The sequence below is a fragment of the Ictalurus punctatus genome, chromosome 3 (assembly GCF_001660625.3).
Source record: "Ictalurus punctatus breed USDA103 chromosome 3, Coco_2.0, whole genome shotgun sequence".
NCBI lineage: Eukaryota > Metazoa > Chordata > Actinopteri > Siluriformes > Ictaluridae > Ictalurus > Ictalurus punctatus.
In genome coordinates, this window is record NC_030418.2 from 10,192,079 (window position 1) to 10,216,594 (window position 24,516).

The 24,516-nt window shown below is 39.0% G+C and overlaps 1 protein-coding gene across 8 annotated transcripts in view; it reads left to right on the top strand.

The window, feature by feature from the left end:
* lyst (lysosomal trafficking regulator) overlaps nucleotides 1-24,516 on the top strand; it is a 227,188-nt gene that overhangs the window by 166,522 nt on the left and 36,150 nt on the right. For 6 of the 8 annotated variants that reach the window (XM_053679573.1, XM_053679568.1, XM_053679571.1 and 3 more), the window contains 4 exons: nucleotides 5,995-6,225; nucleotides 13,651-13,840; nucleotides 16,264-16,400; nucleotides 16,810-16,899. In XM_053679573.1, coding sequence (XP_053535548.1) covers nucleotides 5,995-6,225; nucleotides 13,651-13,840; nucleotides 16,264-16,400; nucleotides 16,810-16,899 — 648 coding nt within the window. Of the gene's footprint in view, nucleotides 1-5,994; nucleotides 6,226-11,865; nucleotides 12,786-13,650; nucleotides 13,841-16,263; nucleotides 16,401-16,809; nucleotides 16,900-19,376; nucleotides 22,274-24,516 lie in introns of those variants that run through there. The other 2 variants (XM_053679574.1, XM_053679575.1) reach the window with 2 other exon arrangements.

The window sequence follows — 24,516 nt, forward strand, 5'->3', positions numbered from 1 at the left end:
ACACCTTTCTGTCATAACCAGAATTAACTTTCTAAGCAGTATGCGCTATCGTAGCTCTTCTTTAGTATCAGACCAGACGCACTCCACACACATCAATGAGCCTTGGGCAGCCATGACCCTGTCACCAGTTTGCCAACTGTCCTTCCTTGGACCAATTTTGCTAGGGCCTAACCACTACACACTGGGAACACCCCCCAAGACTTGCTGTTTTGGTGACACTCTCTCCCGGTCTTCTAACCATCACAATTTGGCCCTTGTCAAAGTGGCCCAAATCTTTATGCTTGCCCATTTTTCCTGTTTCCAGCACATCAACTTCAAGAAGTGACTGTTCACTTGCTGCCTAATGTATCCCACCTATTGACAGGTGCATTTCAGAATTTTTGCCAGAAAATGACATTATTCCAACCCCATAGACAATAATAGGTAATATTTGACACCCAAACACCCACACCATAAGTGACACAAACATGAACCAAGTGTTCAGCTTGGTCCAGATAATCAGAAAATCCCATTTCGTAATTGATCCCACATGCATGTTGCGTGGAATTTCTCATCAGATTTTGCAAAACATACTAATGTAAAATGAGTCTAGAGGAGCACACAGCCAAAGAGAAACACTGATTTACTATCTCCATAGGAAATCTTTGGCACCTAACTAGTTCTGCACTACTCACAGCCATGGATCATACCTCAAAGAGGGTATTATGGGTATTTTAGTGACATCCCATGCACGTTAACCCCCAACATCACTTGTTTGTGACATATCAAAACACTCAGCTCAATAAGGAGAAATGCATTATGTATTCTAGTTATGTAACATGCACATTAACCCCGAAAACGAGTGGAATCATGAAATTACCTCAACGTACACGACGTATCAAAATACTCAGCTCAGTGAGGAGAATTATGGGTATTCTAATAACATCATGTGCATGTTAACCCCAAAAAGAAATTTAATCACATTGGACCTTCCAACAGGACAATGATCCCAGGCGTACCTCAAATTCCACCAAAGCTTGATTGCTGTCCTGGAACATTCTACAGTGCCATTACAGTCACCTGACTTGAACCCCATAGAAAATCTCTGGTGGGGTTTGAAGAAGGCGGTTGCAGCACACAAACCCAAGAATATTACTGAACTGGAGGCCATTGCTCATGAGGAATGGGCGAAGATTCCTCAGGAACGATGCCACAATAGCAAAAGGGTGCTCTACTAAGTACTAAAGATGCTTGCCATGAAAGGGTTGAATAATTTTGAAACTGGACAAATCATTATAAGTTGCATTTTCAGTTGAATTTGGGGAAACCACTTGAAGCATTCGTTGTTGAACTATTTCAATTGCTTTTGTTTGATTCATTCACTGCAAACGGCTGAAAGTCTGTACATTTTGACTGTAAACCTGATTTACAATGGGGTTAAATAATTTTGATTGCAACTGTATATCTCATACTAAATTGTTTCAGAAATTAAAACAAAATCTAAGATACAGCGCAGCCAACCTGAGTAAACACAAAATGCAGTTTTTGGATGATAATGTTATTTATTTCACATTATTGTGTGAAAATGTATTTGCCCCCATAGGTACTAATTCCCCAAGTCTATGAAACTGCATTCATAATTGAGTTCAGCTGGAATAGACGCAACCAGGCCTGATTACTGCCAGCCCTGTTCAATCAAATCAATGCTTAAATAGAACTTTTTCAACAGCATGAAGTGGGTTAAAATGTCTTACCCAGTAACACACTATGCGAAAATTGAAAAAAAAATTTCCAGAAATGAGGAAGAAGTTGATTGAAATACATCCATCTGGGAAGAGTTACAAAGCTATTTCAAAAGCTCTGTGACTCCAAAGAAGCACAGGTAGAGCCATTTTTTCCAAATGGAAAAAAAACTCGGCACAGTAGTGAACCTTCCCAGAAGTGGCCACCCTTCAAAAATTCCTCCAAGAGCACAGAAGCTGCTCATCCAGGAAGTCACAAAAGAGCCAAGGACAATGTCAAATGACCTACTGGCCTGTTCTTGAATCCACTATTAGAAAGGCACTGGGCAAAGATGGCATCCATCAAAGAGTGGTGAGGTGAAAACCACTGCTAACCCAGAAGAACATTAAGGCGTATCTGAATTTTGCCAAAACACATATCACATGCCAGAACATCATACCTACGATCAAGCATTGTGGTGGAGGTGTAATGGTGTGGGGATGCTTTGCTGCTTCAGGGCCTGTGCAAGTTGCAATAATTGAGGGAAACATGAATTCTTCTCTCTACCAGAAAATCCTAATGGAGAATGTCCAATTTTCAGTCCGTAAATTGAAACTCAAGCACAACTGGATTATGCAGCAAGACAATGATCCAGAGAATCAGAGTAAATCCTAGTCCTAGAAGTAAGTGAAAGCATTTTTGTTGCGGTTATTGCTGCTAAAGGAGGCACAATCATCAGATTTTAAGTTTAATGGGCAATTTGTTTTTCACCTGAGTTATAGGTGTTGGATAACTTTTTTTGCTTCAATAAAAAAAACTGTATTGTATGTACTCAGGTTGCAATTTGTTTTATGTTGTGTTTCGTTTGAAACAATTTATTATGAGAGATACACAAATACAAGAAATTAGGATGGGAAAATTTTTCACAGCATTGTAGTTATTATTATGATGATGATGATGATGATGATGATGATGATGATTATAGGGCCACCCTATTGGAATTGTTAGTATTTTGGTTTTGATTCCTTTTTATTAAGTTGCAAAGTGCTTGCAACTCTATTAGAGGTTAGAATTTTGATTGTTTTTATTATCCATTGATCCTGTACCACTTATGCTTCATGGGAGCCTATCCCAGAGTACACACACACACACACACACACCCACCCACCCCCCATTCACACACTATGGAAAATGTAATTCTATGTCCACTATGAACATGGAATTACACATACTATGAACAATGTAATTCTTACAATTCTCATTTGTTAGTCACTTTGGATAAAAGAATCTGCTAAATGAATAAATGTAAATGTCTTTGGACTGGGGAGGAAACTGGAGTACCTGAAGGAAACCCCCAAAGCACTGAAATAGAATAGGAAAACTCCGGGAATCTCGGGAGGCGGGAATCGAGCCCCCAACCTGGAGGTGTGAGACAAACGTGTGATTATTATTCTTTTTTTTTTCTGATCTTGAAGTAAAACGTGTGACTGGCATGGAAGTGCCAAATTTTTGTCAGAATGTGCAGAATTCATCCTGCTACTCAGATAAGAAGTGGCATGTATTGACCTCATGGTGGCACTATAATGCACACATTTTCATTTTGGCCTGCGTCTTGAACTGAAAGTTTGATTTAAAAAGAAAAAAAAAACAAAACAACAATTTTATTCCTTGGCTTCAGCTGAAATCAGCCAGACCCCGCCCACTAATTTCTACCATGATGGATTTTTGGCTAATTTGCATAATATGTGAAGCTTAATTTTCAAACTTGTCCTAGGATTTCTGGCTAGTCTTCACAAAATTGGTGTCAAACTACTCAGAAGTGTGTGAAACTCAACTGTAATATTGAAATTTGTTAACGTGGCCAACACAGAGCAATTAATTTAAGGAGGCAGAGCCTAATTTATTTAACAGCTGTAACTAATGATTGAATGAATGGATTCGCAAGAATCTTGAAAGGCATATTTAGGACAAGGTTCTGAGGTCATATACAAAAATCAGTGGGGGGGGTTATACATAGGGGGTAAGGTCGGACTGTTTGCTGTCAGTCAGCTGTTTCTTAGAAATCGTCTGATCGAGCTGAAAGTTGGGGTGCTGCATCTCTATGCTAATATGTAATTTTTAGACCTTTTGATGAGCTAATTTCTTAAAAACATGGCTGCCATCAGCCAATCAGCTTTCAGGAGACATTTGACAGCTGAAACTCTATTGTAATTGTTAGGATTTTTAGGGGTTCCACCAACAAAGATCCTGGAACCCTATTGTAATTGTCAGGATGTTTAGGGGTTCCAGCACCAAAGATCCTCGAATCCTATTGTAATTGTTAGGATTTCTCTTTCTTTCTTTCCTTCTATTTTTCTTTTTTCTTTCTTTCTACCACAACTTTCACTCCTAAGGCTAGTGAGATTGACCTGGTCAGCCTAATGGTGGCTCTATAGCACATGGTTTTATGTTTTGGTTTATATCTCATATAAATAAATTATTTTCCCCCTGATTCATTGGGTTCTCTCAAACAAAAAGCTCCACCCACTTAATTGTTTTCTAATATGCAAAATATGCTTTTGTGAACTAGTTCTAGGATTTTTGAGGATTTAGGACCTTCACAGCCTTCATGTCAAACTACTTGAGACAGTGTGAAGCACAGTAATTTTTAAAAACATGTTGACATTTGTAAAAATATGGTCACCACATGTCAGTCATAATTCAAATGAAGTGGAGCCTAATTTACTTAAACAGCTGTAATGATTTATTGCATGGATTTGCACGAAAACTTGAAAGCTATATACAGGAGAAAATTGTGAGGTCAGATTTAAAGTGTGGGGTGTGGTCATAAAGCTAAAGTCAGACAACTGTTGCTCAGTCCGAGTGAGCTGAAATATGGTAAGTTGTGTAACATTTGTCAAGCTGTGCTAACCTGTAAGTGGATTTTTGATGTTGACCTAATTACTTAAAAAATATGGCCACCATCAGCCAATCCATTTCAACTGACATTTGACAGGGTTAATATTGAGCTATTGTGTTAAAATTTGCCTGGTATGTTCAGATATGGACCCACTACTGTCTGATGCAGTCGCAGTCAAATTAGCACTATTAATTTTTGTGCAGACAAAAACAAGCATATATCTTGGAAAATAAGGTTTACCTTAAACTTTATTTGCACAAACCTTTAAATAAAAATAAACTAGTCCACCTGTGCTGCATCTACCTGCCAATCTGAGTTTGTAGTCACTGAATTACTTCAAAAACATGGCTTCCCTCATCCAGTCAGATTTCAGCAGGAATTTTGCACGTTGAATTATTGTCAGAAATCTTGTTTTCTTTATTGTTGTATGTATCTTGGCATGAACTGACCACTGGGGCGCATTATTTGTGAGTAGTGTTTGGATCACCGCTTTGGATCACCCCACAGATCACCGCTTGCAACTATATTTTTTATTAGGGGGTTTAGCACCAAAGGTGCATAGGCACCATATAGCTATTCTAAGTTTCTTATTTCTAATTTGCTGCTTCTTCTGACTAGGTTGTCTATGGCATACCATAGAACCGCCTGTAAATAGTTGTGAAATTTGGCACACTGATTGGGGAGGGTCCAAGGAATATCCTGATTAAAATTTAGTCCAAGTACTGACGATGCTCTAGTGCCACCATTGGGTCAAATTTGGGCCTAACTTGGAAGTACGTTCATGGTCATAACTTTTAAATTATTTGTCCAACATTTAAAAGCCAGGCATCCCTGGATTGCCTGGGTAGAGAGGAGTTTAAATATGACCTCAGTTTTATGACATCAAATTAGATTTTCTGCCACATTTTGTCAACACCTTTTTTTTTTTTCGCTACTCCTACTCCAAATTTTGTGTAGTCTTCACCGAATTTGTCTCACTTCATTTTGAGAAACTTTGTCAAAGGAATTTAGTTTTTTATTCCTTATACCATTTGAAGAGTTTGTACTAAATTCATAATTCTTTTTTCCTGTAATTTCCTGGGGTATGCTGAAGTGAACACACACCAACATTTGAAATTCAAGTGTACTTCTTGTTGACCATCTTGGATTTTGTCAAAAAATGTTCACGTTGTAGCGCATCTCTGGGTGCTTGGCCCCCCAAAAATGCTGCTGCTTGTAGCTTTTACTATTATTATTATAATTGTTATTGTTAATTCAAACATATTGAAAATGTTCAGACAGATTGCTTTTTGAGAGAGAGATGAGGCTTGGGTGTTGTAACATTCCACGTTTCCTCACAGTACAGAAATCATACTCATCTTTTAAACAATTTTTTATTCATTTTGTCCCTGCAGACATATTTTGGCATGGACGTTTCAGCAGTAGAGGATCCTGTACAGCGGCGAGCCTTAGAGACCATGATAAAGACCTATGGCCAGACGCCCAGACAGCTGTTCCACACCTCACACATCAGCCGTGCTGGACCCAAACTCATAATTGAGGGAGAGTTGCCCGCTGCCATGGGCCTGCTGGTACAGCTGGCATTCAGGGAGAGCCGTGATCAGAACAAAGATATTGTCCACCCGGTGAGACTAAATCCACATTTACCTTTATCACATTTACTTTTTACATGCAACAGATAAACATTAATGGTAAGAGAATGAAAACAAATGTACAGTATTTCAGAAATTATGGCACGAAATAAAAAAAATCAAGGTTGATATCCATTATGTGTATTAAGGAGTCCATGATATTGATTTCATAGATGTCATTTTTAGCTAAAGCACACTAAAAAAGTTGCTGGAAGTCACTAGATGAAGTCATAAACTAATTATCATATTAATTTATTTATTATGATAATTTGCATATGAAATTACAAATTAAAGTATTTGAAGAAGTAAGATTTTCTGAAAACAAAAAAGATTGTAATTTTTTCTTGTAGAAAGAAGTCATCTCTGGTCATGGCACAATAAACTAACCTTCTGTCTATTTGCAAAATACTATACATTTGATCAAGAATGAATACAGTTTTGAGCAATAGTGAAATATACAATGGTTAAAAAGGGAATAACTCAGTTTTATTACCAGCAAGAAGAGTTTTAAATAAGATCTACAAACTGAAATGACTGGACAAACAATGGTGATAAATGGTTGTTGGGAAAATCAGCTCATGCAAGCACAACTCAGTCATGCATTATACACGTGATGAGTTGAGCGAACTTGCTGTGTCAAATTGGATAACCAGTAGCTGTTATGTGAGTTGGAGAGCCTTATTGAATGCAGGATAGCCACTGACCTCTCCTGAAAAATTTTGCTAGATTTGTTGCTAATCTTATGTTCAAGGATGCAGCTTTATGTAGTGGCTACATAGACTTAGGGGAATTTGCATCATCTGGCAATGGCTGGCAAAAGCAAGTATGTGAATGATGCTGCGATCACTTGCAATATCACCACACAAGCCAATTAGAAACCCTGGCTGACAGCTGACCAGTACTCAGTTCTAATGTGAAAGTGTCAGATATAGCAGGTAGTGCAGAAAGAATAACAATATAATAAAAAATGCTATCAATTTAACCAGCACATTCTATGACATAGTATATAGCAGATTAGCTTATACCATATATGAACATAGCAGTTATTGCGATAGCAGCCAGGTAAAGAATGTAATAGTGAAAAGAAATTAAATGATATATATATATTTTTTTTATAAGTTAGCAGCAAAAGTACAGGTAGTCAATACAGAAATGTGCAAAAAAAATTGCAGGGGGAGTGGGGTGGTGGTCTGTGTGTGTGTGTGTGTGTGTGTGTGTGCGTGAATCCAGTCTTGGAGTATCGAGGAGTCTGATGAGGGAAGAAGCTGTTACACTGTTTGACTGTGAGGGCCCAACTGCTTCGGTACCTTTTACCAGATGGCAGGAGGGTGATGACTTTGTGTGTGGGGTCATCCACAATGCTGATGGCTTTGCAGATGCAGCATGTGGTGTAAATGTCCATAATGGTGGGACGAGAGACCCCAATTATCTTCCTAGCTGTCCTCACTATTCGCTATAGGGTCTTGCAATTCGATATGGTGCAATTTCCAAACCAGGCAGTGCTGCAGCTGCTCAGGATGCTCTCAATGGTTCCTCTGTAGAATCTTGTGAAGATGAGGGTTGGGAGATGGGCTTTTTTAAGTCCTTGCGGAAATTATACAGGCTTCTACAATAACAACTTTTTTAATTACAAAAAGTTAGGAGCACGCTCAAAAATTTAGGAGCATGGTTGAATATTTATTTATTTATTTAGATTGTGACGTTAATGTGCTACAATATAACACACAAGTAGGCATGAGAAAACTTAAGCTGGTCAATTATGACAGAATTGAAGGAACATAGTGTGAGCCATGACAAATTAATTTACCTTCTGATAAATTAAATTGAATATTTTCAGTTCATTTTACAGACTGTATGCAAAAAAAGTTAACCTGTTTCACCTTGTTCACCGTGTTCAGTCTTTGAAGTCTGCTCCTCTTAAATATATTTAAAGCTACACTATTCTCCAAAGGCAATTCTCAAACCACTCTGCATATATTGTGTATATATCTGAATAATCTCATATAGGATGTGATTGGGTGAGTTCATTTACCCGCCAGATGCAAAGCACTTTAGTTTAATGGTGTTCATTAGGGATCAGGATTTTTACAGCCGATACCGGTTTCTTGTCATCTTGATCGACTGATACCGATCCAGATCCCAAACTCTTTTTTTTGTTTAAGCTTTAATCAGGATGTTTATCATAAACAGTAAAATGCTCTATAGTTCTATGCTCATGGTCACTTTTAATTGAATTAGTATAATAGCAATGATAAATACTGTTGGTTAATTGATAAATAAACAAGCATAAAATATTTATTTTTAAATATCTTAAACAATATAGCCCTAATTTAAAGTAGACCAATGCAAAAATATCTATATTAGGAAAAAGAAGACTAATAGCCTTCTAAGGAAATAGCCTACTAAGCTTAATATCAAATTAATATTAAATGCAACCCATAGTAATTAAACATTATTTCATTTGTCATTTTATTTATATTCTATGAATTTATTATGTCTATTTTTTTAATATTAAATCAATTATTTATAACAAAGCACGTTTTCTGTCTTTACATTCTATTAGGTTTTTTTTTTTTTGTTTGCTTATCAGTTACTCCTTTTAGATCGTTTCCCCCAGTACAGTGTTGCCATGTCTGCTGATAATTGCATTTTTGGGGGGATTAAATCAAAACATGAAAACTAGAGTTGACTTTTCTAGTGATATCTGGCAACAGTGAGCTTAAATAAAGTGAATGCACTGTCTATTAGAGTTTGTGAAGCTCCCTTCACAAACTCTAATAGACAGTGCATCAACTCTAATAGACAGCAGCAGCGTACTGTATGTTTGCAGACTGCACAGTCGCTAGTCTTGATTATGATTGGTGAGAAGTAAATTAATAATGAAGTTTGAATTAAAACCTATCTTGTAGCGTTAGCATCATTATTAATTTACTCACGCCCGACACTGCTGTGGCTACATGAGCATGTCGCAGGTTCAGGTACTTTTGCATGATAAATAAATGATCTCGGTTTGTGAGATTGGAAAGTTGAGAGAAGCAGATGATGTACAGTGTTACTCTTGTCATCATAATGGCTTCTTTGCAGTATTTGCACACTTGTTCAGTTGTCTGAGGTGATGAAAAGCAGTGCGAAAGTAACTGTTGCATGATGTAGATGCATTTTGGACTTCCTGTAGTTTTTATTCTGATTGTATACCTTGTGTACCTTTGAACAGATCACTCGCACCAATGCACCTATATATTTTTTCACAGTCGCACAAACTACTTTTCTGTTGCAAATGCAAACCGTAGAGCCCTGGTAGAGACACTGCTGGGCTTTCTTAGTTATAGAGCTGGTGTTGAGGGACCATGTGAGGTTCTCCGCCAGGTGACACCATGGAATTTGGTGATGTTCAGTGGAAAGTTCAATTCAATTCAATTTCAATTCAATTTTATTTGTATAGCGCTTTTTACAATAGACATTGTCTCAAAGCAGCTTTACAGAAATATCAACATGGTATACAGATATTAAAGGTGTGAATTTATCCCAACTGAGCAAGCCACTGAGTGGCGACGGTGGCAAGGAAAAACTCCCTAAGATGTTTTAAGAGGAAGAAACCTTGAGAGGAACCCGACTCAGAAGGGAACCCATCCTCATCTGGGTAACACCAGTTAGTGTGAAAAAGTTCATTATGGATTTATCTGAAGTTTGTATGGCCTTAGCAGCAGCCGTAGTCCCAGCAGTCTGGAATTAGAGAAGATTTGAGCTCCATCCAGAGGCAGAAAGGATCTGGATCTCTAATATCTCCATAAATTCGTGTGGGGCTCGGCGAAAGGAGAGAGGGAGAAAAAAGATTATTATGACTGGGAAGTAGTAGAACAGAATCTAGTCAGGGTAGGCTTGAGTAAACAAATACGTTTTAAGCCTAGACTTAAACACTGAGACTGTGTCTGAGTCCCGAACACTAATAGGAAGACTGTTCCATAACTGTGGGGCTCTATAAGAGAAAGCTCTTCCCCCTGTTGTAGCCTTCACTATTCGAGGTACCGTCAAATAGCCTGCATCTTTTGATCTAAGTAGGCGTGGCGGATCATATAAAACCAAAAGATCACTTAGATATTGTGGCGCGAGACCATTTAGTGCTTTATAGGTTAATAAAAGTATTTTATAGTTAATGCGAGATTTTACTGGGAGCCAATTCAGTATTGATAATATCGGTGTGATATGGTCGTATCTTCTAGTTCTAGTTAGGACTCTAGCAGCTGCATTCTGGACTAACTGGAGCTTATTTATATTCCTACTGGAACATCCAGACAGTAAGGCATTACAGTAATCTAATCTAGAGGTGACGAATGCATGAACTAGTATTTCCGCATCATGTAGTGACAATATGTTTCTTATTTTAGAAATATTTCTGAGATGAAAGAAAGCTATCCTTGTAATATTATCTACTTGAGCATCAAATGATAGGCTGGAGTCAATAATCACTCCAAGGTCTTTAACTGCTGTACATGATGAAACAGAAAGACCATCCAGAGTAACCATGTGATCAGAAAGATTTCTTCTAGCTACACGTGGGCCTAATAAAGTGGCCGCTCCGTGCTCTCCCGAATCAGCAACCATCTCTTTTGTTTTGTCCCTGTTAAGAGACAGGTTGTTGGCTCTCTACCAGTCCATTACCTGCTGCACTTATTCTCTCTCTGTATGCTGACTTGTCATTCTTGCTAATGAGACCCACCATTCCCACCGTCGTGTCATCGACAAACTTGACATGATTTGAGCTGTGCATTACTGCACAGTCATGAGTCACAGCCCTGGGGGGCCCCAGTGCTCAGTGTGGTGGTGCTGGAGATGCTGTTTCCGATCTGAGGTCTCCCAGTCAGGAAGGTCCAGTTGCAGAGGGACGTGTTCAAGCCCAGCAGGTTCAGATTTACAATCAGGTACTGAGGAATGATTGTGTCAAATGCTGAACTGAAGTCGGGAACAGTCCTTTTTGTCCAGTTGGGTGAGGGCTAGATGTAGGGTGGTGGTGACGGCATTATCTGTTGTGCAGTTAGGACGATACACGAATTGCAGGGGGTCCAGTGAGGGGGGCAGCAGGTTTTTGTTGTGCCTCATGACGAGCTTCTCAAAGCACTTCATGATGATGGGTGTGAGTGGTAGTCATTGAGGCAGGACACTGAAGACTTCTTTGACATGGGGACAGTGGTGGTGGCCTTGAAACATGTTGGAACGACAGCGTTGCTCAGGGAGGTGTTGCACACTGGACCTTCATCAGTATGCGTACTAACCAAAATGCTCCACCACAGATGCTGTGGAAGCTCCACTCACCCAGCCTTAGCTCCTCAATGTGCAACTGGATTCTGAACTTCTGGAGGAACAGGCTACTCAGTTTGCCATTTCTTTTGTCATATGTATTGTCACTGATTAAATAAATAAATTAAATTAAATAAAAGAGATGATGGTTAATTTCAGGAGGACACGAATATCTCAAATTTCTCTAACCCTAACCCTTGTGCATGCACATCACAGACATGGTTACATGGTCCATCAACACCTTGTTTTTAATGAATAAGGCACAACAGTGATTCTGTTTCCTAAGAAGACTGAATAGGACTGATATGTGCACTCACCTTCACAACTCCTCCTATACAGGTGTATCACAGAGCATCCTGACACGTAGCATCACTGTCTAGTGCAGAAACTGATTTCAGTCAGGAATGCATTGCAGCTGTTGGTAAAGACCGCCCAGTCCATTACTGAGTCACATTTTCCTGCCATCAAAGAAATCTACACCAAAAGGTGTCTAAGGATGGCCTGCAGCATTAGGAGGGCTCTCTCTCACTCCTCCCATCTGAAAGGTGGCCCCGGAGCACCTGTGATGAGTTGATCAGATCCAGCTACTTTCTCACAGGCCATTAGACTCCTCAACAGATCAGTGCCATCGCTCGATGTCGTGGGGGATTGCTTCCCAGTTGGCTGAGGACCAGTTGACAGCATGTCTGGGGACTGGAGAATCAGCAGAGGAGTGTGACAAGGAGGAGGGAGGGGCCAGGCTGTGAGGACAAACACCTGGCACTGAGTGATCTAACCAGTGGGAGAGAGTGATAAAGGAGTGAATGCAAGCACTTGGTTTTGGCGGGAATGGGGGACAACACATGTGCGCGTTGTGTTGGAATTATGTTTGTGTGTCTTATGTTGTGTTTGAGTTCTGTTTTTTATTAAACTTCATGGTTATGTTCAGCCTGTTCCTGCCTCCTCCTTGCCCACCATTGACGTGTTACAAGTATCTTCAGTTTTCTGTAGTACATTACTGTATGTTTTTGTTTGATGTATAGTCTATTGTATAATGTATAGTCTGTTGTCTGTATTTATTTACTTTTGCACTGTCTGCTACTTTGTTAACTTAGTCTCTTGTCTAATGTCTTTAACTTATTCTCTTGTCTAATGTCTCATGCTGTCTCATGTTAATTCTAACACTGTGATTCGGGGAACAATATTTTGTTCCAAAGGTTTTCTAACATCTGTATGTGACAAAAGGAATTACAATAAAAGCCTACTTTGATTGCTTGTAATATGTATTTCCTTTTAGTCTATTTTGCAGTCCTATACACCTTAATAGCCTATGTTGTCTGACTTCAGAGCAGGACAACAAAACATCTACCTCTGATGCATCTTAGCTAAAGGAAGCTAAGATGCATCAGAGGAAAACGTTTTGCATGGAAGGCTTGCAGGACTTTGCCTGTTTGGTAAGCACAGACATGGGAGTCTGTGCTTGCCAAACAGGTAAAGCTATGCAAGCCTTCCATGCACGGAATGTCTTCACTCAACATGAAAGGGGCTTAAATTAAGAAACTGAAACAGCATGTTGCTTGTCCAGGCTCCTTTGCTGAATAGAAGTTCAATTAGTATCTAGACTGCTGTTCAATGCAGCGCACATACATGCATACTTTATATAATTTACTTCAAAGTTATAGCTAATAACTTGTTAGATTTAATTATAGTCCTGACTTCAATTAACAAGTATAACCCACTGACTAATAAAAAAAAAAATAAATAAATACTAATGCTAGTGACTAGCAACTACAGCTGTAGCCCTAGCCCTACTCTGCTGGTTAGAGCCTACATCCCTCTAAAGTCATGAGTGATAAAATCATCAATTAGTGATTAACAGGGGGCAAGATGAGATAAAGGCAAATTGTACTGGTTAGCTTCATGTAATCTCCTGATAGGTACTACATGTATGACAATGAAAACGGTGAAGACTAACACTGGATTGGGAATGTAGTATAAAAAAGTTAATTGAGAAACTGCATTTAAAGAAATATTGTAGTCTCCTGCTTTTCTAGGGTTTTAGTTTATTTTGTCTCTAGGTTTCAAGGGATGCACTTTTTTCCCCATCTTGTGAGGTTTTGCGAGCCCTTTTCTACTGTTTTTCAGAGTCCTCTGCCATGGATTAAGGGCCTAAAATGGGGTGAGTATGTGGGCTCACCCAGTGCCCCTGACCCAGTGGTGTGTTTCAACCAACTTCATGGAGAGTGCTTTGGCTCCCTGCTGGCACTGCCCACCCGAGCCATCTGCGGCCTCTCCTGCAAGTTCTGCCTTATGATGATCTACAGCAAGGAGCAGGGTGGGGGACATGTACATTTACACACATTAAAAGATACCCACAAATCACTGTGTATTGATCTCATATAAAACTGTAGATGGATACACCCTCAGGTCTTTGCAACATCTAGCACCAGTAGGTTGTTTGCATTTCCACACAAAAACATGTTACTACATAATATAGTAAAGCTCTTACAACCCCTTGTAGTTTGGAATGGCAAGGCCAATTCTTTTGTTTTTGCTGTGCACTTAAGACATTTGAGTTTAAGATCAAAAAGATGAATGAGACAATACATTGTAATTTCACCTTTTCATTCCTCATATTTACAGTATCTCACAAAAGTAAGAACCCCCTCACATTTTTGTAAATATTTGATTATATCTTTTAATGTGACAACACTAAAGTAATGACACTTTGCTACAATGTAAATAGTGAGTGTACAGCTTGTATAACAGTGTAAATTTGCTGTGCCCTCAAAATAACTCAACACACAGCCATTAATGTCTAAACCGCTGGCACCAAAAGTGAGTACACCCCTAAGTGAAAATGTCCAAATTGGGCCCAATTAGCCATTTTCCCTTCCCGGTGTCATGTGACTTGTTAGTGTTACAAGGTCTCAGGTGTGAATGGGGAGCAGGTGTGTTAAATTGGGTGTCATTGCTCTCACACTCCCTCATACTGGTCACTGGAAGTTCAATATGGCACCTCATGGCAAAGAACTCGGAGGATCTGAAAAAAAGAATTGTTGCTCTACATAAAGATGGCCTGGGCTATAAGAAGACTGCCAAGACCCTGACGCTAAGCTGCAGCACGGTGGCCAAGATCATACAGCGGTTTAACAGGACAGGTTCCACTCAGAACAGGCCTTGCCATGGTTGACCAAAGAAGTTGAGTGCATGTGCTCAGCGTCATATCCAGAGGTTGTCTTTGGGAAATAGGTGTATGAGTGCTGCCAGCATTGCGGCAGAGGTTGAAGGGGTGGGGGGTCAGACCGTCAGTGCTCAGACCATATGCCACACACTGCATCAAATTGGTCTGCATGGCTGTCGTCCCAGAAGGAAGCCTCTTCTAAAAGATGATGCACAAGAAAGCCCGCAAACAGTTTGCTGAAGACACGCAGACTAAGGACATGGATTACTCTCCATCAGTACTGGAAGAGTACTTAAGAGAGAGAAGATCGATCAGAACCATTGCACAAGCATTGGGTGTAGCCAATAGAACTATTTGGAATGTCCTGAAAAAGAAAGAAGCCATTGGTGTACAAACAACCTGACATGGAACAGGTCTTCCAAGGAAAACAACAGCAGTTGATGCCAGAAACATTGTGATAGCTGTGAAGTGGATTGTCGTACCTTCATCCCTGCGGAGGTTGTTGGTGATCAGTGATTGTTGTTTTGGGGTTTTTACCCAAAAACAACAATCACTGATCACCAACAATCTCCATATGGGTGAAGGTATGACAATCTACTGTTTGAGGAAGACTTGGAGAGCAATAATATAGAGGCCATACCACATGATATAAACTACTCATCAGAAGTACTAATATGGAATTCTCAGAGAAATAAAGAGGTGAGTTATGGAACCAAGATTAACCTCTACCAAAGTGATGAAGAGGCCAAAGCTTGGAGAAAGGATGTATCTTACTATGATCCAAAGCATACGAGTTCATCGATCAAGCACGGTGGAGGTAGTGTCATGGCTTGGGCTTGCATGGCTTCTTCTGGAGTGGGTTGATTAATCTTTATTGATGATATACCTCATGATGTTAGCAGCAGAATGAATTCAGAAGTGTACAGAAAAAAATCTGTCTGCCAATTTACGGAAAAATGCATAAATCTAATTGAGAGGAACTTCCTTATGCAAAAAGACATTGACCCAAAACAAACTGCTAACACAACAAAGGAGTTAATCAGGAAACAAATTGAAATGTTTTAGACTGGCCAAGTCAATCACCAGAACTTACCCAGTTGAACATGCATTTCACCTCCTGAAGATGAGACTGAAGGGGAAAAAACCCTCAAAACAACCAACAACTGAAGAAGCTGTGGTTCAAGCCTGGAAAAGCATCACAACAGAAGAATTCAACAATTTACTGATGTCAGTGGGTCGCCGACTTGATACAGTTATTGCAAGCAAGGGATATGCAACCAAATATTAAGTGCTGTTTACTTTAAGTTACTATAAGACTATCTATACTTCTTTTCACCTATAAATTGGGTGGTCTGAGACCAAATGTGCCATTCTGTTTAAGATCTCCAATGGTATCAGGAAATGAAAGCAGAAATTTTGTTCTGTCTCTCACTTTGTTTTTCAACAAGCAGAGTCGGCACCAGTCTGCAAGCACATGGCTAGAGTGACCATAATAAACAGTTGAAAACAAATTCAGTGTACAATATGTCTCCTTCTGTAATAATGCTCTCAGTTCATCGCTCACTGTTCCTTAGGTGTGAGAAGTATGCACAGCACAGATATCCAGTGGTCTGCCATTCTCAGCTGGGGCTACAGTGACAATACGCTGCGGCTCAAGAGCAAGCAAAGTGAGCCGCCCATCAATTACATCCAGTGCTCTCCGCTCCACCAGGTCTGACATTATTTTGTGCATTGTTACACAAAAAACCGAAACAAGCTTTCATGGAATCACAGGGATTTTACTAATCTAACAGCATGGTAGTGCAAAATTAATCTTACTCCACCGAGTAGCATGAACTCTACATAGTTTAATTTACTTAACATGCACAACATATATTTAATCCATCAAGTTGTATTTCTTCTATTGCTGTTTATGTCTTTGGGAATTGCTATGGTTAAAAAATGCACATCATGCTGTTTAAAATTCAAGAGTCTTCACTTCATCTGGAATCTGATGTGACAGATAATGATTGTATTGTTATTGTGAATGTTAACATCTTATTCCTACTGCTGGATCTCCTACTTTATTGCAGTTATGTAAGTTGCCATGTTTGATTCCCCTAAAACACACTCTCTCTCAGGTGACAAGCTGTGCCTGGGTGTCTGATGGTTGTCAGCTGTTTACAGGCAGTAAATGCGGAGTCATCACTGCCTACAGCAACCGCTTTGTGGTAGGTTACTACAGCAGTATGACTCTCCTGCTTCTACCCCATTCATCCAGATCCAGTCATTATCTCTCTCTCTCTCTCTCTCTCTCTCTCTCTCTTTCTCACACACACACACACACACACACACACGTGTCTCATTTGTAATTTCTCTGTTGCCTTAGAAATAGCACACCTGTAGCCCAGGTGGAGTCAGACAGGTCAAAGGGTTGCAAGGGTTGCCCTGTCAACTCTCACATTATCTTTACTTATCCCTCTTCATCAATAAAAATATAAAGATAATAGAGAAAAACTGTTGTTTCTTACAACCCCTAGCTAAAAGTATGGAATCACCACACTTAGAGGATGCTCATCTGGCTTTTTTTTACTTTGTAGCAAATAAACAAATCACAGATATGACACAAAACAATTTTTGTTTAATAGCTGAACATTCTGGCTTCATGAAACATACCTCAAACAAATTAAATTAATTTAACTAATGGCATATTTTTTCCAGATCAATATTCTCCATTAAGCTGGTTCTAACTTTCTCAAATAGCGGTTGACAGATCTTTGCAGGATGGGCAAATTTTAAAAAATTTCCACCATAAATTTTAAATCGGATTGAGATCTGGACTGTTTGTTGGCCATGTGAGTTGAAATGCCTTTCCTGAAGATAAGCTTTAACACTCCTTGCTCTGTGGCAAGATGCATTATCATCCTGAAAAATGACGACTTCATCATCAAACCCATTTTCTATCGATGTAATGAGAAAAGTGTCCAAAAGTTCAACCTACACTTGTGAATTAACTGCTGAGGTCCAACCGCATATAATAAATGAGTGGGGAAATTTGATTGTTTTCTTCAGGCAGTCATCTTTATATGTTTCATTAGAATGGCACCTGATCAAAAGTTCCAGCATCATCTCCTAGTCCAATGCAGATTCGTGATTCATCACTGAATATCACTTTCATCCAATCATCCACACTTCTCTTTAGCCCACTGTAACCTTATTTTCTTTTATTTAGATGTTAGTGTTGGTTTTTGTTTGGCTTGTTCTATATGTAAATCCCATTTCATTCAACCGATTTCTTACAGTTTTGTCACAAACGTTGACTCCTGTTTCCGCCAATTTGATTTTCTTTTTCTTTTTTTATTGTGCATTTTCAAGGCATATTGCTTTCAGATTTCTATCATGACATTTGCCATCTTATTTGCTCAACCGATATGTTTTCCTTTTATAACCTTCCCATTTTGTTTATACTCGGGCTGCAACTAACAATTATTTTCATAATCGATTAGTTGGCCAATTATTATTTTTGATTAATCGGATGGGGCAGGGCAGACTTTCAGTGCCTTTTTAAAAAAAATAAAAAATAAAATCCACAAACTGAGTGTTACAAATATAAATTCAGACTAAAATTTTACACAACTGTTTGTCCAAAACAGAAAAGAAGCCAACACACATACAAGAATATATATTATTAATTTAGGACTATAGTTTAATTCTGTGCTTTTTGTGAATCCATAAAAAAATAATGCGTACTTATATATAATATAAATATAACCTATCTAAATAAGATAAATATAGATAGATAGATAGCAGCATTTTTTTTTTTTACGGATGCACAAAAAGCACAGAATTAAACTACAGTCCTAAATTAATAATAAAAACTCTTTCAATGCACCTTGTGGTTTCTGTTACTCGCTGCCTTTAGACATATTATTTTACTTTTGATCATAGTGTTTTAAATAGACATTACAGATCTTTCTCACGTTCGCACTCTGTATCACCGCGGTCTTGTTACTAACACATCACTTCCGTTAAAATAAACAACAGAATTTACACTGCAAGTGTGCAAATACAACATATAATGACAATAAACTGAAATTAAATGAAACCTTTTAAGCACCTCGCGACTGCATCACGATCATGCTTACGTGCTGCAGAAACTCTGCTTTATAAAGTTTATAAAGCTTCTCGGCGGTGTTAATATAAAATGCACCCCTGCCTTACAGGACTTAGAGGTCGCATTTCTTCCTCAGTCACGTGACGATTTTGCCTCTGTCTGATGAGGACTGAGGTCATGTTGGGAATAAAAGATAATTCTGACAGAAACAGTGAATCGAAGAAAGTAAGTGTCGGTGACTCTGAGGCTAAAGCTAGCGGTGTCATATTACGTGCGTGTGACGTCATGCGCTGTCGATTATGAAATGGCTTATATTTCCAAAAATCCGCTAGTGTAACATTTGAGATGACATTACCTTTCTAAAATCCGCACACTAGACGGTAGTGTAGAGTGCATAGTGTAAGTGTACAGTACGTCATTTGGAACACAACTTTAGTATTTACTCTCCGGAGTGTGTTTTCGGGAACAGAAGTAACGTAATGAGTAAATGTACCCTGTGCCGCGCGCAGACCAACTAATCGATAATGAGATTTGTTGACAACGATTTTCCATCCATCCATCCATCCATCTTCTATACCGCTTTATCCTTTTCAGGGTCACGGGGAAACCTGGAGCCTATCCCAGGGAGCATCGGGCACGAGGTGTGGTATACCCTGGACAGCGTGCCAATCCATCGCAGTGCACAATCACACACACATTCACACATCCATTCACATAGTACGGACACTTTGGACATGCCAATCAGCCTACCATGCATGTCTTTGGCCTGGGGGAGGAAACCGGAGTACCCGGAGGAAACCCCCGCAGCACTGGGAGAACATGCAAACTCTGCACACACTGGGCCACAGTGGGAACCCCCAGCCCTGGAGGTGTGAGGCGAACATGCTTACCAGTAAGCCACCGTGTGCCCGACAACGATTTTCATAATCGATTATTATCGATTAGTTGTTGCAGCTCTAGTTTATACTTGCACCAAATTTTTTAGACAGCTGACTGGGAACAACCAACATCTTTTGCCACACTCCATGTTTGATTTCCTTCTTGAAGGAGTTTTATAATCCTTTCCATTGTTTCCATTGAAAACTCTCTTGTTGGGGCCATGTTTCCTTTAAAAAAGTCCAATGTTAAGGTCTGCAAGCACTCTCTGTTTTAACTGCAGAGTAATTTGCATTTTTGGACTTGTGCTGGTATTTGTTATAGAAATGCAAGTTACATGGTGATTCCATAATTATTTCCTCAACACTGAGTGATTTCCATAATTTTTTCCTTCTACTTGATCTGGAAAATAATATGGCATTAATTAAAATAATTTCATTTAACTTGTTTGAGGTATGTTTCACAAAGCCAGAATGTTTAGCTATTAAGCAAAAATTGTTTTGTATCATATCTGTGATTTGTTTATTTGCTACAAATTTAAAATCCCGGGTGAACATCCTCCAAGTGTGGGGATTCCATAATTTTTGCCAGGGGTTGTAGTTGCATACTTAAATAAACCATTGGAATTTAAGCACTTCAGCGTGATCTTCCCATTTTACTATATTGGTTTGACAAAGAAATATTGATACTCTATCTATCCAATCAAATCTACAAGTATCTAACTAGAGAATCCAATTCTAGAAATATTGGCACTTATCTATCTATTTAGCTATCTAGCTATTGGCAACCTATCTGTCTGTCTGTCTTCATGGAATGTTCAGAGCCTGTCTAAGAATGTTCAAAAACCAACTGCCAAAATCACAGACACCTGTGTGCACACAGCCTGAAGCCTGTCTTCTCTCCCTCTCTCTCTCATTGTACCTGTAACAGAGACTCTCACTTGATCGATCTATCTATCTATCTATCTATCTATCTATCTATCTATCTATCTATCTATCTAATCAACTCTACAAATATTGGCACCCTATCTGTCTATCCACTTCTAGAAGTATTGTTTATCTATCTATCCAACTCTACAAATATTGGCACCCTATCTGTCTATCCTACTATATAAGTATTTGCACCCTATCTCTATCTGTCCAACTCTACTAGTATTTACTAGCTCTCTATCTACCTATCTGTCCATCTAATCAACTATACAAATATTGGCATCCTATTTATCCAACTCTCCAAGTATTGGAACCCAATAAATCTAACTGTACATGTATTGGCACCCTATCTATTCAATCAACTCTACAAGTGTTGGCACACTATTTATCTATCAACTCGAAGTATTGGAACCCTAGCTATCTAACTGTACAAGTATTGCTGCCCTAGCTATGTATGTAGCTCTACAAGTTGTAGCACTGCCAAATCTAGTCCATGTTTTAAATACCTTTAATTATTTTAATTATTGCTGCCAGGTATAATTTAGTGCAGTCTTGTTGCCGCATCAGCATTGTGTTTGGCTCTGTGCTCACATTTGCAAGCCTTTACGAGAACTCCGCGCCAGTTATCATGTTATCACGTTATCATTGTTTACGGAAGTAAACATAAACTGGGAGAGTGACGGCACGGGGAGAGTGCTCAACTAAGGAATTCCAAACTCCATGGATTATCGTCATGCTTCTGCGTGGATAGTTGCTGCTGAAGGAATGCTTTTTTTTCCTTCTATTTTTGGTGATTGTCCAGGAGGATTCATGAGCAAGTTGCCGTAATCCGGTAAAAAGGTGGATCTGCTTACCCTTGGACTGAGGAATGGGTGAGGACCATCCAAAAGACTTTAATTCCTTGAATATATTTCTTTTTCACTACAAGAGAGACTGGGTTATTTGAAAATATTTGGTGGCTTGCTTTTTTTTATAATACATAAACTTGGTAAAGGTTTTAGGTGTGCTTTTCTTTATACGCTGTTTGAGGCTGGAACTTTTTTGTAAGCAGTGCCTCTATGAGGTGAGTTGTTGCAAAGTATTGGCACCCTATATATCCAATGAACTCTCCAAGTATTGGCCCTCTATCTATCTTTCTGGATGGAATGTTCAGAGCCTTGCTCGGAATGTTTAAGATTTCAGACTCCAACTATCAAAACTCATACACACACCTGTGTGCACATAACCTGAAGCCCTCTTGCTCTGTCAGTATACCTGTAACAGAGATTCTATCTCTCTGTCATACTGTCTGTCTGTCTGTTTTTTTCACATGACTGTAGATAGACAGACTGTCCGACTGTCTGTCTACAGTCATGTGAAAAAAAACAAGTACACCCCATGGAAATTGTTGGCTTTTTTGACATATTTGGACAAGCAAACATTTGATCCTCTTTGAAAGAGTGCCCATTAATAAAGTTGATTTACTTGAACAAAACCACAAGGAAAATCAGCTTTTTCAGTAATTTATTCAACAGAAATATAAATAGATATGATATTCTCCTGTTGAAAAAGTAAGTACACCCTTGGCCTCAGAAGCTAGTATTTCCCCCTTTAGCAGAAATAATTTCTTGTGGGTGTTTTGCATAATTGTCCAGGCTTGCTGGAATTTTTGACCATCCTTCCATGCAATATTCTTTCAGTTGCAAGATGTTTGAGGGTTTTTTTTTTGTTTTTTTTTGCATTTACTGCCCGTTTCAAACACCCCCCCCCCCCCCCCCCCCACACACACACACACAACATTTTGTGAAATCTTTGACTAGGCCAATCCATAACTCTCCATTTTTATTTCTGAGCCATTCCTTGGAGGATTTGCTAGTGTGCTTAGGATCATTATCCTGTTGAAAGGTCCACTTCCAGCTCAACTACAACTTTCGGACAGAAGGCCTCGCATTATCTTCAAGCACTGTTTGATATGATGCAGAATTCATAGGTGAATCAATGAATGCAAGCTGTCCATTCCCTGTGGTAGCGAAGAAACCCCAAACCATAACTTTCCACAACTGTTCTTCATGCTATGCCTATATGCTCGTTGGCAAAATGTAGTCTTGCAATGGCTTTTTCCTGGCACGTGTCCCCTGCAGGTCAAATTTGTGCAATCTCTTTCTGATTGTAGAAGCATGCATGTTGATACAAACAATTGCAAGACGTACTAGCAAATCCTGTGATTAAATTTGGGGTTCTTGGAGACTTATTTTTATCAGGCGGTCTGCTCTTGGGCTGAATTTGCTGGGACAGCCAGTTGTGGACAAATTTACAGTCATTTGAAATATGCGCCACTTGTAGATGATTTTCCTTACAATGAAATAATGTATTTCAAATAATCTTTTTAAATCCCTTGCCAGACTCATAGGCATTTACAACCTTTTTTCTGAAGGCCTTAAAAAACGCTTTTAGATCTTGGCATGATGACACCACACACCTCTATAGCAAAGGTAACACCAAACACTAAATGTGAGAGTTTAAATAAGACAGGCTCCACCTGTACTCCCTAAGCAGGTTCTAGTTCCTGGCACCCAATCTTGAACACTAATTCTAATTTTATGGATTTGAAGGTGTGATAAATGTAGGGGTGTACTTACCTTTTCCATTTGACCGATCTCTTTTCTGTTCATTTAAAACTATGAAAATTACATAGGCAATGTTTCAAAGAAGATCAAATGTTTGCTTGTCCAAATATGTAAAAAAAAATAAAAAAAAAAATAAATAAAAAATCCATGGGGTGTAGTTATTTTTTTTACTTCATCTATCTATCTATCTATCTATCTATCTATCTATCTATCTATCTATCTATCTATCTAATAAACGCTACAAGTATTGGCACCCTATCCAACTCTAGAAGTATTGGCACCCTTATCTCTCTAATCTTTGATAAATGATCTTCATCCATCTTGGATAAATTAACCAAGGTGGCAGTAGCTTGCAGCGGCCTCTCCAGATCCAGAATTTTGCTAGTTTTGTTTCTTAGCCCGATTTTTCTATAGCACATGGACATTAGAGCAGTTGGTGTCTACCATTGGCAGACACTGCTAAAATACAGAAATCATGCAACAACCAACAACTAATGCTAAAGAGGGACTCTGTGAACTGTATGGGGCTATTAACGAACTGCGTAATGCCCACCCTGATGGACTGTTTATTGTTGCCGGAGATTTTAACAATCTGAAGTCTGTGCTCCCTAAATTCCATCCACATGTGAACTTTGAGGGGGGTTGAACACACTGGACCTTGTTTACACAAACATCCCCGGCGTGTACCAGGTGGAGCTCTGTCCCCACCTTGGCTACTCAGACCACATCTCTGTTATGCTAATCCCAGCATACAGACCACTTGTCAGACGCTCCAAACTGGTTTTGAAAAAGGTGAAAACCTGGCCAACAGGAACCATCTCTAGCCTCCAGGACTGTTTTGAGCACACTGACTGTCACATGTTTAGGGAGGCTGCAACCAATATTGACTCCACCAACTTGGAGGAATACATGCAGTATATGAATTAGCATCCGCCAAATGCGGGTGAATTGTCGACAGTGGTGTGTAAAATTGTCTGGTCATCCACCACTTTGGCAGGGACATTTCTCACACAATAATAATAATAAACTTTATTTTATAAAGCACCTTTAAAAGCAGCTTCTCAAAGCGCTGTACACAAAATAAGCAGAACACAGAAAAATAAAACATATAAAAGTTAATAAGAACAACTGCAATGTTATTAATAATAATAAATATAAAATAATAATAATAAAGACATCAGCAGTCAAATGCAAGTTTAAAAAAGTGTGTCTTGAGTAGAGCTTTAAAAATGCCATAAGACTGAGCTTCCATGAGTTCAGGAGGAACAGAGTTCCAAAGTGAAGGAGCATAGTACAAGTAGGGTTTACCAAAATGGATATCTA